At 51.5% G+C, this 12,898-nt stretch overlaps 1 protein-coding gene across 12 annotated transcripts in view; it reads left to right on the plus strand.

Moving 5' to 3' along the window:
* Positions 1-12,898, plus strand: part of PPIP5K1 (diphosphoinositol pentakisphosphate kinase 1) — a 34,184-nt gene that overhangs the window by 17,781 nt on the left and 3,505 nt on the right. Inside the window, exons 18-29 of one of the 12 annotated variants that reach the window (XR_013227412.1) lie at positions 40-263; positions 1,181-1,308; positions 1,757-1,871; positions 2,296-2,403; positions 2,483-2,599; positions 2,799-2,972; positions 3,270-3,357; positions 4,902-5,024; positions 8,489-8,551; positions 9,548-9,663; positions 11,942-12,070; positions 12,333-12,446. Coding sequence is in view for 11 of the 12 variants with exons in the window: in XM_077317769.1 (XP_077173884.1) it covers positions 40-263; positions 1,181-1,308; positions 1,757-1,871; positions 2,296-2,403; positions 2,483-2,599; positions 2,799-2,972; positions 3,270-3,357; positions 4,902-5,024; positions 8,489-8,551; positions 9,484-9,663; positions 11,942-12,070; positions 12,333-12,446 (1,563 nt within the window). In the remaining variant the exon portion in view is untranslated. Of the gene's footprint in view, positions 1-39; positions 264-1,180; positions 1,309-1,756; positions 1,872-2,295; positions 2,404-2,482; positions 2,600-2,798; positions 2,973-3,269; positions 3,358-4,901; positions 5,025-8,488; positions 8,552-9,483; positions 9,664-11,941; positions 12,071-12,332; positions 12,447-12,898 lie in introns of those variants that run through there. The other 11 variants (XM_077317769.1, XM_077317770.1, XM_077317780.1 and 8 more) reach the window with 11 other exon arrangements.

Genomic DNA, 12,898 nt, shown 5'->3' on the forward strand with positions numbered 1-12,898 from the left:
TTCCTGATTGTGACTCAGTGCTCACTGTTGCTTCCTCAGACCTCCAGCTTTACCACAGTGAGACACTGGAGCTGATGCTGCAGCGATGGAAGAAGCTGGAGCAGGATTTCCGCCTGAAGAACAGCCGCTATGACATCAGCAAGATCCCAGACATCTATGACTGTATCAAATATGATGTGCAGCACAACACCTCCCTCAAATTGGAGGGCACTGCTGAGCTTTTCAGGCTCTCTAAGGCTCTGGCAGACGTCGTCATCCCCCAGGTACAGCATGCTCCGCTGGGAACAGCAGGAAATCTGGGTCCTCTGACTGGAGTGGAGCGCACATAAATACAATAGCTGGGCTCTGAGAAAAAAGTGCTTCTTTCAGCACAGTGCAGGAACCAGTACAAAAGCAAGAAGCACTTCAAGCCAAGAGCAGGTAACACATGATGAATGCCTAATATGTCACCGTTTTAGGCAAAGCAAATAAAAACTAATGAATTAAGTAAATAAAAGACACATCTAACCAAATATAATAGTCATATGTTCAGTAAAAAAAATCATGCAGAGACAAATAGCAGGCAGTTAGATTGCCTACCCTCATAAGCAAGAAGCAGGAAACCAGGCTGTGGCTTGTTCTGCTGTGGCTTCCCCCTTTTAATTATTGGGTGACAGCCCCCGCCCCCATGATAAGTGTTATCCTCCTTTCAGACCTCCCCCCTTGCTTCTTCCTCCTCTGGGTGGATCTTTTAGTTCTCTTGAGCTTGCCGTTCTTCTGAGTAATGGACTCAAAGGTGGCAGGCACACTTAACTAAGGCTGCTTTCCAGGCTTGGTGCTGCTTTTCGTTTTGTTCTCCAGATTGTCTTTTGGCATGCTGTCCCCAGTTTAGCGCCTCCTTTACCTCCCAGCTGGGGAGGAGCTGTTCCCACTAAACATTTGTTACCTGATCCCCACAAGTCTTGTACCTCTGGTTGTGTAATGTTCCTGGCTGGAATATTAAAACCCTTCCATCCTGGCTTCCCAGTGACAGTGCAGCCAAATGCAAGAGCTCTTCTCCAGTTCTCACCTGGTTTGGGGATCAGATTAGCCCCCACCAGGAGGAAGGACTATGGGCTTCATGGAGTTTTGGTTTGGGGCAAGATGCATCTCCATGTCTATATTCTGCTTTCTCCTCCTCCTCCCGCCCATTCCCTTGCAGGAATATGGGATTAACAAACAAGAGAAGCTGGAGATTGCGGTTGGCTTCTGCCTGCCTCTCATCAGGAAGATCCAGCTGGACCTCCAGAGGACTCATGAGGATGAGTCAGTGAACAAACTGCACCCCCTGTAAGGACTGTGCAGGACGGTCTTGGTGGGAAGGATGTAGGGTGTCTGGTGAGGGTTTCAGAGCATGCAAAGCATCCTCTCCATTTGCACCAGCACTCTATTTACCGCCCTTTCCTACGGCTCCGCAGCAGCAGAAGCAGCCCTGGGTCAAGTCTTGCTGTAACTGGCTTCTCCTGTGTGCTATGGCCTCTGGTGGTGTGTACACATGGGCATGTCTGCCTAAGGGTGATTTGTGTCATCTGTGGTCCCTGGGCTGTCATACCATCTGGTGTAGGCTCTAGATTTCTCTGCCTTTCACAGAATCAAACCTGCCTTCCAGGCCCTCTTGGTGCCAGACTCTACTGTTCACATTCTCCCTCCCCCAGTTTTGAAGCTTATCTGTGGCCTACATTGTACATTGCTCAAATTGTGACTTGTGATGCAACTGATCAATCCCTTTATTTTCCAGGTACTCAAGAGGGGTCTTGTCTCCAGGGCGCCATGTCCGAACACGCTTGTATTTCACCAGTGAGAGCCACGTCCACTCCCTGCTCAGCATCTTCCGCTATGGGGGCCTCCTGGATGTAAGTCTATAAAAGGGCTGTGACGATAGGAAACACAAGGCAAATGAAAACTGGCCTAAAACGTGATGGTGGTTGGGCATTAGTAGGAAACTGCAATAAAAATTGAGGTAGTAACTGTGTAAGAGACGTGTGTGTGCGTGGCACACGGTTTTATTTGAAAGGGGAGTGTAATTCTGTTGAACAGCATCACGCTGACTTTGTGCTTCTGTGGAAGGGCAGCACAAATACTTTTTTTTTCCCTTTTAGGGAAGCCGGTTCTTGACTGTGTTTATAATGTCAAGGTAGTGAACGGTTTCCTCATGTGAAATCCACTCTTGGCTTCCTTGTTCCTTGTTGGAAGATGGCTGAAGCAGAGCCAAGGCACGATGGGTGGTCCCAGGGGAATTCCCTGACTCCTGCGTCTTGCTTTGTCTTCACATGGTAGGAATCGAAAGACCCCCAGTGGAAGAGGGCCATGGACTACTTGAGTGCCATCTCAGAGCTGAACTATATGACTCAGATTGTTGTCATGCTGTATGAGGATAATAACAAGGTGAGGGTGAGGGATGATGGTGTGTTGAAGGGGGCTGGAGGCCCAGGGTCTCTGTCAACAGACCTGGCTGTTTTGGCAGGACCCTTCTTCAGAGGAGAGGTTCCACGTGGAGTTGCATTTTAGCCCAGGGGTGAAGGGCTGTGAAGAGGACGGCAGCGCCCCGGCAGGCTCTGGCTTTCGCCCTGCATCGGCAGAGGTAAGTAATGGGGTAGGGGGGCACAGCCTCTGCCCTGGGCATCTGCTGTTCCCCCTTCTTGCTCCTGGGCTGGTGGAAGTGGCTGCCAGCTTGGGAGGAGGCTCCTTGTCTCTACAGATCCATGCCAGGCTGATTTCTCCTGCATGGAGATCGGCATGAGGAGTGTGCGAGGCTGGACTTTGCCCATACCTCCCTGCAGAAGGAAGCAAAGAAGCCTGAAGGGGAGCAGGGGAGCCTGAACGACTTGGCCAAAGCCAAGGGGACTATGGATGAGGCAGACCAGGTCCAGCAGCTGTCCCCGCAGCCTGCAGAACCGGTCTACGTGCAGCGACGGTCTCCTTTGATCCGTAACCGCAAGACTGGCTCCATGGAGGTAACTAGATCCCTTCCAAAGGAGGTGTGTGTGGGAGGAATTTGCAAGGGAGGCCCTGAAGCCTCCCGCTTTCTTCCCTGTGTCTTTGGTTTAGTGGGGAAGTCATTGCTTGGCCATCAGGATAAGCCTTTTTCCTGCCTTAAGGGGAATTGGGTGTTGGCTTTTTCTTTCCATCAAGAGCATCTCTTGGTTTCACTCCTCCACTGCCTGGCTGAGTTTCATTTTGCACCTTTACTGTCCCACTGAGTGTTCAACGTTTTCTTTGGATGGCTGTCTACTGAAGACTGTTTCTTGCAGGTGCTGTCTGAGTCCTCTTCCAAAGCGGGAGGGTATCGCCTCTTCTCTTATTCCAGACACTCCTCGGAAGTGAAGCAGAGTGGCTTAGGTACCGGCCGTGTTACCTCCTTCTTGTCTGGCTCCAATTCATAGGGAACTCGAGGTGGCCTGTGCACTTCTGTTGGGAAGAAAAACTCACCCTCCCCCCCCAAAGGAAGGGCTGCCAGGGCTCACTGGGCAGGGCTGCTCCGTACTTCCACTGCTGTGTCCTGGCTTCTCTCCTTGGGGGTCAGGACTGCAGGGCCCTCCAAAATAAGAGGAGCTTTTGCACACCCTCCTGAGATCTGGCACCCTCCTGCCAAGCAGATTTCTTCTCCCCTGGACCACATTGCACACTTCAGCAGGTGTTTACAAGCATAACAGCATACCTCGCTCTCCTGGGAAGCAGCATTTTCCTATTCTCCTGTGCTATCTGCCTGTTAGCAAAATGCTAAGTTTCCCGTTGCAGTTGTGTGCTTCAGTGTATATCATCTGGGGGAATACAGCTTTTGAGGATTGAGGATCAGACTCTTTCGTGAAGCACAGCTGCTGCTTCTCCATGCAAACCAAAGGCAGAGACAGAAAGAGCCAGACCAAATATGAGAGTCCCAGGCAAAGGGACTCTTTTGAGTCTAAACCAGAAAGGGTATTTTTCTGTGCCACAGTTGACTGTACATATTCAGAGATTTCTGTCTAGATTCCTGCGCCTAGCTAGCCCTGTGGATTGTTGCAGGACAACTGCTTCTTTAGGTGGAAGTCCTGGAGTGTAAATTTCAAAGAAGACTCACAGTGGTTGCTGGGGTGGACCCTACTCTTTGTGTCTTGTGAGGAGATCTCTGGGGGTCTCTCAATCATGGTTCAGGTCAAGCAGTTTGCAAGCCTGCCTGGGACTTGCCTTGTTTGGAGGCCATGTCAGATTCTTGCAGAGAGCAGTTCCTGCTCTTGTTCTGAGGCCTTTGAGGATGAGAGAATGTACCCAGATGCATCCAGCTTTCCTGGTTCTTAGCTATGCCCAAGAGACCATTCTCAAGCATTTGCTGAGGTCCTCCTGAGAGAGGAGAGAATTTCTCCCTCTTCCTTGCCTTGCCTTTGCTCTCTTTTACCCCTGGCCCGGCCTGGCCTGGCCTAGTCCTTCATAGTTTTCTGCTCCTTGGTAGGCTGTGTCCTGCTTCTGCCTTCTGCCACCTTTTCTCAGCTGTGGCTGTGGTTGCTCCTCCTCTACTTAGTGCCCTTGTTGCTCTGCCTGGCTTGGGGAAGGGATGGATGGGATGAGTGTGTGTGTGGGGGGGGGGGCTGCCTTTGGATACAATGTCTGTGGTGGGCACTGGCAACCCCCCCCCCCGGGGCTTGAGGAGTCATTTGTCATGGGATTGGCAGTGCTTCCTTTGCAGGGGCTTGCCTAGTTCCTGCCCATTCTCCTTAACCTGTGCTGAGGGTAGCTTGGCAGGGACGGGTGTCCTCCTAATGGAGCTCAGGGGGTGCTGGGGAGCCTCCTTGGGACAGTGGGGCAATACCTCAGTGCCTGTCTTCCTCCATGCTGCTTTCCACCCCCTAAATGGACACATGCGTTGTGTGTGGCAAGTGTAAGGCTAACAGATTGCTGTTCCTTTCCAGGGTCGCAGTGCACGGGGCTCTTCAGCACCACAGTCCTCGGAGGCTCCTCCAGTGCCCCAAACCTCCAGGACTATGCTCGCAGCCACGGGAAAAAGTTTGCCTCCGGCTTTCTGTATAAAGATGGTAGGTGAATTCTCTTCCTCAGGCACCAGATCCCTAAGGTGGAGGGCAATCAAGAGCCCATAGGGTGCCAACCCTGAGCAGGAGGGCACTCAGCCTCACAGGCCTTCCAAATGGTTGGCCTGGCCCTGCTTCTGCTGTGAAAGGAACTACAGGGGTAGTGGGGAGGTAGCCTGGCCCAGTGGCTAGAGCTCACAGACATAGATGCCTTCTGCTGCCTGTTTTGGAAATTCCTCCTACTGTGTGGGGATATTTACAAGCCTTTTGGTTTAGGCATCTGCTTGTGCTCTCAGCTCTGTGCATTGTAGGTCAGTCACCAAGAGCTGCGGAAAGCTGGCTTCTCAGTTTCTGTGGCTGTTCTGATGGTACAGGGGAGCAGGTAATTGAGCTGTTAAACATGTGGGTTTAACGTGAGGTTCACAGGTGTGGTCTCCCCCCCCCCCCTTTCAAGATGTTTGGGTTCAGTTTCAGTTCAGACTCTTAAGTTTTAAAAAGTTCAGAAATTAGTAACCTGCTGGGATTATTTCCATGAGGAATAATTGCACACTTATTTGGTTGCAATTTAACTCTGCAAAATGGGTAACCTGGAAAAGAGCTCAATTTAGGACATTGTGTTGAGCAATTCTAATTGCCCAGGGTAGAATCGTAGATTCACTGCATATAGTTTCCCTTGAGATAAATATGTATGTATAGTTTTGCAAATCTCTCTCAGCATTTCTTCGCATCACCGTTTGTTAACACCCCCAAAAAGCGTTTGTGTGGGGAGGGGGGTTTGCATTGTTTCGTTACAATAGGCTGGCCGCAAGAAGGAGCTGCCATGCTGAGGAAAGGGAAGAGGCTTGTAAGTTTCCTGCTCCAGAAGCCTGGTATTTCCTTGAGCCCCAGGAGGATGGCCAGTCCCAGCCCAGCCATTGGTCTCTCCTGCTCCTCCAGCTCTTCTTATCAGGGGCCCAGCAGGAAATAGTTTCTCCAGATACAAGTGGAGCAGAGCAAAGCTTTCCAAGGGCTGCTGGCTGCCTGGAGGAGAACCGCCCTGCCCTTTGGAGAGAGGCCAAATGGAATGCTAGTTTACCTCTGTGCCATGAAAAGCTTTAGCTGGCCATGTACACACCTGCCACTTCTGGGAGAGGGACAGGACATTTAGCTCCAGGCCTATTGGCAAAACTAAGCTCTCTCCAGAGTGCTTGATCTAGTCTTCACTTCTGGCCCAAGGCAACCCTGAGATTTCAGGCTTTAGTTAAGCTGCAACTCAGTGAGAAAACCTCTTTGAACTCCTTCTGAAGTTTGGACTGCCAACTGCCTAGAGAAAAAATGCCCAGTAGTATTGTATATTATTTACCAGGTGATGTCATTTGCCTTCGTGCCTGGAAAAGCTGCAGCAGCTCATTTCCAAACAGTCCGCCTTTATGACTTGCTGGGGCCAGAATATGGGGGACAGTTGCAGTGGCTGATCTCCTTTCTCCAGAACTGAACACAGAGGGTTGCCATGGGAGAGGAGCAATCGTGCGGGTACCGACAAGGGGTGGTCCTCTCTTCCACGTTAGAATGTGGACATCTGAATGTGCCCTCTGGCCCAGCTGGTCCAGAGCTATGGACTAGGTTGTCATTAATATGCCAATGACACCCAGCCCTATCTCCTAATGGACGGCTGACCCGACTGCCTCTCAGATACATTCGCAAGTTGTTTGGAAGGCTCAGGTCACAGGTAGCCAAGCTGGCGTTTCTCCATCTATGCCAAGCAAGGATACTAGTGCCTTTCTGGCCTCGGAACACCTGGCCACTGTTATCCATGAAACGGTCACCACTACAGTAGACTTCTGTAACTCGCTCTATGCTGACCTTTCCTTATTCTTGAGCCAAAAGTTTCAGCTGGTACAAAATGCAGCTGCCAGGGTCCTCACTGGAACATCATGGAGGGCCCATAGCCAGCCTGTGCTGTGGCAACTGCATTGGTTGCCCGTGATTGTTCCAGATCGAGTTTAAGGTTTTGATTTTTGACCTTCAGGGCCATTCGTGCTGTGGGTACAGCAGATCATCTATCTGCTTATGCCCCTAGCATGGCGTTACGTGCTCCAAATCTAAACAGGCTAGTGGTCCCTGGCCCAAGAGAAGTCCGCCTGGCCTTGACCAGGGCAGTCCTGGCCGCAACCTGGTGGAACGAGCTCCTCGGAGAGCTAAGGGCCCTGTCGGAGCTTCCACAGTTCCTCAAGGCCTGCAAGACAGAGCTCTTCCACCAGGCATTTGGTTGAGGCTGGGTGGCAGAACATCGCTTGGGCTCCCTCCTTAAACCACCCTACCTTTGGTGGGAGGAGGCATTTCCCGCCATTGCATGGTTTGTGTGAGGGGGTTTGGTTGGGGGTGTTTGCTTCCTCTGGCTCGGTTTTAATTGTATTTTTATTGTCGTGAACCACCCTGAGTCGGCTAGCTAGGAGGGGCAGTATTTAAGTCCAAAAATAAATAAAATAAATAAATAAGAGCAAGAGTCAGTGCAGTGGAATAGGTAGAGCGTAGGACAAATCTCCACTCTGCCAGGGCAGTTTTCTGGGTGACCTTAGGCCAGACACACAGTCGGCCTCATCTACCTCACAGGGTTGTTGTGCGGAGAAGGGGAGAATGTTGAAAGCCACTTTAGATCCTGCTTGGGGGCAACAGTGGAATGACATCCAGTGGTAGCCAACTTATTGTGACTCCTCATGGGGTTTTCAAGGCAAGAGGCGTACAAACCATGGTTGTCATTGCCTCCCTCTGCGTAGTGACTCTGAACTTCCTTGGTGGTCTCGCATCCAAGCTTCTTGGATCTGATGAATTTGGACCAGCCTTGGCCAAACAAGTCAGGGCAAAGTAAATATAAGCAGGATGGTTGCCAACTCTAGCTAAAGCAGGCAGTGACAAGTGTTAGGCATAGTGTGTGTTTATGGGGAGTAAGACTACCAACCTCGTGGTGGGGCCTGATCTCCAGATTGCAGAGTTCAGTTTCCACAGAGGCTTTAGGGGCAGTTTCCCTTGTGCTCAGTGGAGATAATTCCCCACTGAGCACAGCCAAATGGCCAGGAATTTCCAAGCCAAAGGAGAGCTGAGAGGCCATGGTGGAAATCCCTTGAATGTGGCCTTGCCTCTGGGAGCTGCTCTCCTCTGACCTGACCTTGAGGTTGGGCTTCACCTGGTCTTCGTGTGGTGCTGGCAGGTAGCTGACCCTGTTCTCAGAAGAAGCACTCCAGGGCCTGGTCTGCCTTGTGGGAGTGTCCCCCTCCCTCTGCTTTGTTGGCTCTGTGTGCCCTCAGGTGCTTCGGATAATACACTGGGTGCCCAGGGATCAGGTGCCAGGTCTTGGGCTGGGCCCCTGCTGTCATGTACTTCCCAGAATCAGCTGATGGAGCCCTGGGTAGCTCACACTAACTTGTGAGGGGTAAGGGTAGCAGCTGCCAGCGGTGACTAACTGAAGTTATGCTGTCTTCTTGTTTTCTCAGAGCTCTTGTCTATGCCAGCTGCAAAGCGGTTTTCTGTCTCATTTGCAAAGCACCCAACTAATGGTATGTTTGCGTCTCAATTTGATACTTTCCCCTACCCCTCCCATCCTAACAGCTCCTGAGCATGCTGGGTCCCTCCCTCCCTCCCTCATGGATGAATGGTTAGCTGTGTTGTGTACTTCAGCAACTAACCAGCTTGTTACCATTTGTGATCTTGCAGGGATGAGGAAGTCCCACACAGTAAGCCCATCCACACGCACAGGCCTAAGTGCCTTCTGGGTGGGGCAGGCCAGGCAGCTGGGTGGGCCTTAGGCGACATGCTGAAGTAGATGTGAGTCGGCTGTCCATGCAGCCCCCTGGCCATGGATTGCATGGGTGAACATCAGGACCCCATCAGGAAGGAAAGTCACTTTGAGACTCTTTAAGGTAGAGAAATACAGGATATATAAACCAACTTTTTTTTCTTTGAACTCATTGGTGTCCTGCCTCGAGAGATGGCCATACTACACAGTGGGGGTGTCACTTGTGACCTCCAAGGCAGGTTGTGCAGCACGGACTCTTGGTAGCTCTGCAAACGGAATTCTTCAACTTATGCCATCCTTTGTGATTCTCTCAGGATTATGGAAAGGAGAAAGGCTTCTCTAGAGGAGAGCAGTCATTTGAAGGGCTTGGATGGAAAGTTCACATTTGCCAATGAGACTCCCTTGCATAGAAAAGAAAGACTGGGGTGCCAGAAGGGCGTGCTCCTTTTTTGGGAAGAAAGACCTTTGACCTCGGGAGTTGGGAAGAGAGCAGGTGGGCCATGAGGGGATGTGAGGAGCCGGTGGCGAGGGGAAGGCCATTATAAAAAGTTGGCTTCTTGGCTGGCAACAGACCAGTGTGGAGGATCCTGAGTGGATCCTTGGCTGGGTTTCCTCCTCTCCTCCTGAGTACTTGCTCAGGTTGCCAACACTCCCCCCCCCCTCATCTGCATCCTTTTTGGCCCCTCCCCTCAGATGAGTTGGAAGGCGAGTGCCTTGCCTGGCTGCTGCGACGTTTTTCCTCTGATTTTGCCACCAGCCGAAACATATCTCTGGATGCCCCCCTGTCCCGCCATCTCCACCAATGCTTCTACCACCTGCGCCTCTTCAGGAAGTGGCTGGTCTCTGGCCGGGATGATCTGGAGAGCCTTGACGGTATGGCACGGCATGGCATGACATGACATGCTTGTAGCCTTGGTGTGTACCCAGAACATGCTGGTGGGAAGTCTTCCCCTTGTGGGCTTTTGTGTAGGCGCTGTTGTGGAGGCCCAGGAGCACTTCTCTGCCCCTCTGTGGTCTGCCTGGCATTTGCAAATAGACAACCTTGTCTCTCTGAGCTTGGCATATGTTGCCCGAGCTGCTCCCTGACTGGCTGTCCAGATATGTGGTGGCTGTTTGTCACTTCAGGCAGCAGAGAGGCTTGTTCTGCTCAGAACCGCTTCAGCTGGCATTGCATGGTATTTTGCTGGTGTGCTTGGGTTTCTGGTGGTATTAACGTGTTGGCCATCTACTCCCACTATCGAGGCTATGGATTTTGCAATGAGAAAGCAGGACCAGTTCAAGCTATTCTGTGTCTTGCAACGAGTGCTGTGCTGCATGAGCCGGCCAGGCTTTCCTCCATCAAGTAGGAAGAAGGGGCAGCAGTGCAGGGTTTGCAGAGAGAGAATGTGCATGTGTTTGAGAAGTAGCCACTTACCCTTGCACCCTGCTCTCTGAGAACTGGGAAGTGGGCAGAAGGTGGGTCAGGTCAGAGATTTTTCTTCCCTGGACAGCCAGTTCTCCACTTTGATTCCCAGGAATTGTCTTGTTCACAAGAGAGAGGACAGTTCTTCTGTTCCAAAGCCCCCAAGGGGCAATTCTGTTCCTTGAGGGCTTGCAAGCCAAGAGGCTAGTCACAGCCCCTGGTTGTCGCCTGAAGGAGAAAAGAGGCCCAGAATTGCTTCTTGGTCCTTGACTTCCATCTTAAGGGGCACTCAGTGCTGTAAATGAAGGATTGTTTCCCTTGCAAGGGGCCAAAGCAACAGCTTGTGCAAGTGCCTCTGTTCAGGTTTGGACTCCCCTGGGCCAGCCTGGTACTGCTTGTTGCTAGCATTGCTGGGAAAGGGGGGGGGCTGATTCTGTCCTTGAAGCTTAAAATGTAGGCCCTTTGATGCTTCTGCAGAGCATTCTTTCTGCAGCATTTGTACACAAAAGTAAATGTACAAGGACATGTGCTGGGACAAAAAAAAACCTTTCCTTCCAAATATCCATGCTGGTGGGGTCTGAACTGGCCGAAAGAAGAGTGTTAGAGTGGATAGCTTCATGAAAATGTCTTCTCAGTGAGCTGGTAGTGGAGAAACAAGCTGCCTGATGGAGGTTATTAGGAGATGGACTGAAAAGAAAACAGTGCCCTTGCATTTGGGATACTGGGGACAGGCTTGGACACTGTACTTCAAAAAGGATAGAAGAAGGCACTCGAGATAAGTATGGGACTGAAGAGTTTGGAACGTTTATTGAAAAAGGGGGCTGGGAGGGGACATAATAGAGATCTATAAAAATTATGCATAGTAAAAGTGCCTGTAGAAATTTTTCCCTCTCAGAATATTATAACTTGTGGACCACTGATGAAGGTGCTGGGAAATAGGCATAGAACAGGCTTTACTGACTGCGTGATTAACCAGAGGGGTTCTCTTCCAGGATGCTGGCCCTTGTTATATGGCCAGTTCTAAAAGGCAGGGCCTCCTGCAGGAGAGGGCTTGGTGACTCAAGGGGGGCTCCCTGAACAGAGGCAGCCTGGTTTGTTTGATCCTGGAGACACTTAAGTTTGCAGTACTGTGGAATGGTGTGCTAGATTGGATAGATCCTGACTGGTTTGAATGTGCACACTGTACTTATGGACCAGCTGAGAAGAATTTGCTTCCAGAGCTGGCCTTATTCATAGATGGCTTTAAAAGGGGAGGAGAGGGTCTGTCATTGCCTACTAGTCCTGGTAGCTGAACTCCCCCATTCAGAGGAAATGAACATCTGCATCTGAGGGCAGGGCCTCTTTGCCCTGTTTTGGGACTGTCAGAGAAACTGCTTGGCCACTGTGAGACAGGGTGCTGGACTATAAGTGGACCACTGGTCTGATCCAGCAGGGCTCATGTTCCTAGGTCTCCCTGTAAATTACAAAGGAGACCTCTTGCCAAAAGATGTCAATTTGAAAGTGATATTGGTTTAACAGAGGCCGTCCCACCTCAGAGAAGTTAGGCTCCTTCTGGCCTAGATATGCTTGCTTCTGGGCTGCCTGAAGGGCTGAGTTGGCCACTCTTGGCAGCAGGGCACTCCCTGAAGTACTCAGTCCCGCTGCAGCTTGCTAGCAAAGGGTGATTTAAAATGTGCTCTGGGAGGGAGGAAGGTTCTGGGATGCCTTCCTTGACACAGGTGGGGTCTGTCTTTTGTGTTCTTCCTGCAGGCTTTGAGGGTTGCTCCATGGTGCCCAGCATTTACCCCCTGGAGACTCTGCATAACTCACTCTCCTTGCGGCAGGTCAACGATTTCTTGACAGGCCTCTGCAGAAGTGCCCAATCTGGAGCCCCCACAGGTACCACGATGAAGGGGAAGAGGCCCAGGATCTGTTGAGCCTTGATTACTGCCTGGAGGTGGAAATCTTCCCCTGCTCTTTCAGCAGCATCAGGGGCACACAAGGGCACTTACCTGCCCAGGAATTCCCTCAGGCACAGATGTGGGAGCCCTCCACTCACCTCTGGTGCGCCTGGCCAAAAGCTGCTAGCCCGTGACAGCCAGTAACCCATGGCAAACAGTGGGGAGAAGGCTGACTTGGGTGGTTTTTCTCTCTCTGGCAGCAGCGCTGTTTGACTCCCTGGACAGCCAGGCTCCAGGTGACACCTTCATGCAGCAGCAGATTCTGTCCTCCTCGTCTTTGCCACTGCAGCCCCGCTCAGACAGGCCCCCCTGGTGTGAGTGATGGCGGCGAGGGGGGAAAGGGGACATTAATCCTGGCAGGAAGGGCTGGGCCAGGGGGGTGGGTTGAAAGGCAGCATGGAGGACTGACTTGGTATGTGGAGGCGTTATGTTGTGATGGGGGCAGTTGGTGCAGCTTAACATGGATGGCTAGACCAGGAGGGAGTGCGGGAAACCTGTTGCCTCGGGAGGAAGGGCTGCCTTGAGGGAAGATTCTGCTGCTAGCCATGCTGCAGGGGTCTGCTGCACTCAGCCAGGTTCTGCCTCTGGATGGCTTCCTCCTGTCTGACTGCTCTCCTTTCATAGGGGGCAATGCTTGGTATTTTGACCTGTGGCAGTAGGTGGGCCAAGGCCATGAAGCAGTTGGGGATTTTTTTTTTCAGCAGCTTATGCCTTCGCTGGCACCCTGTTCACATGACCAGTGTTCCTTTTTATGATTTCTTTGCAG

This window comes from Paroedura picta, chromosome 18, assembly GCF_049243985.1.
Source record: "Paroedura picta isolate Pp20150507F chromosome 18, Ppicta_v3.0, whole genome shotgun sequence".
NCBI lineage: Eukaryota > Metazoa > Chordata > Lepidosauria > Squamata > Gekkonidae > Paroedura > Paroedura picta.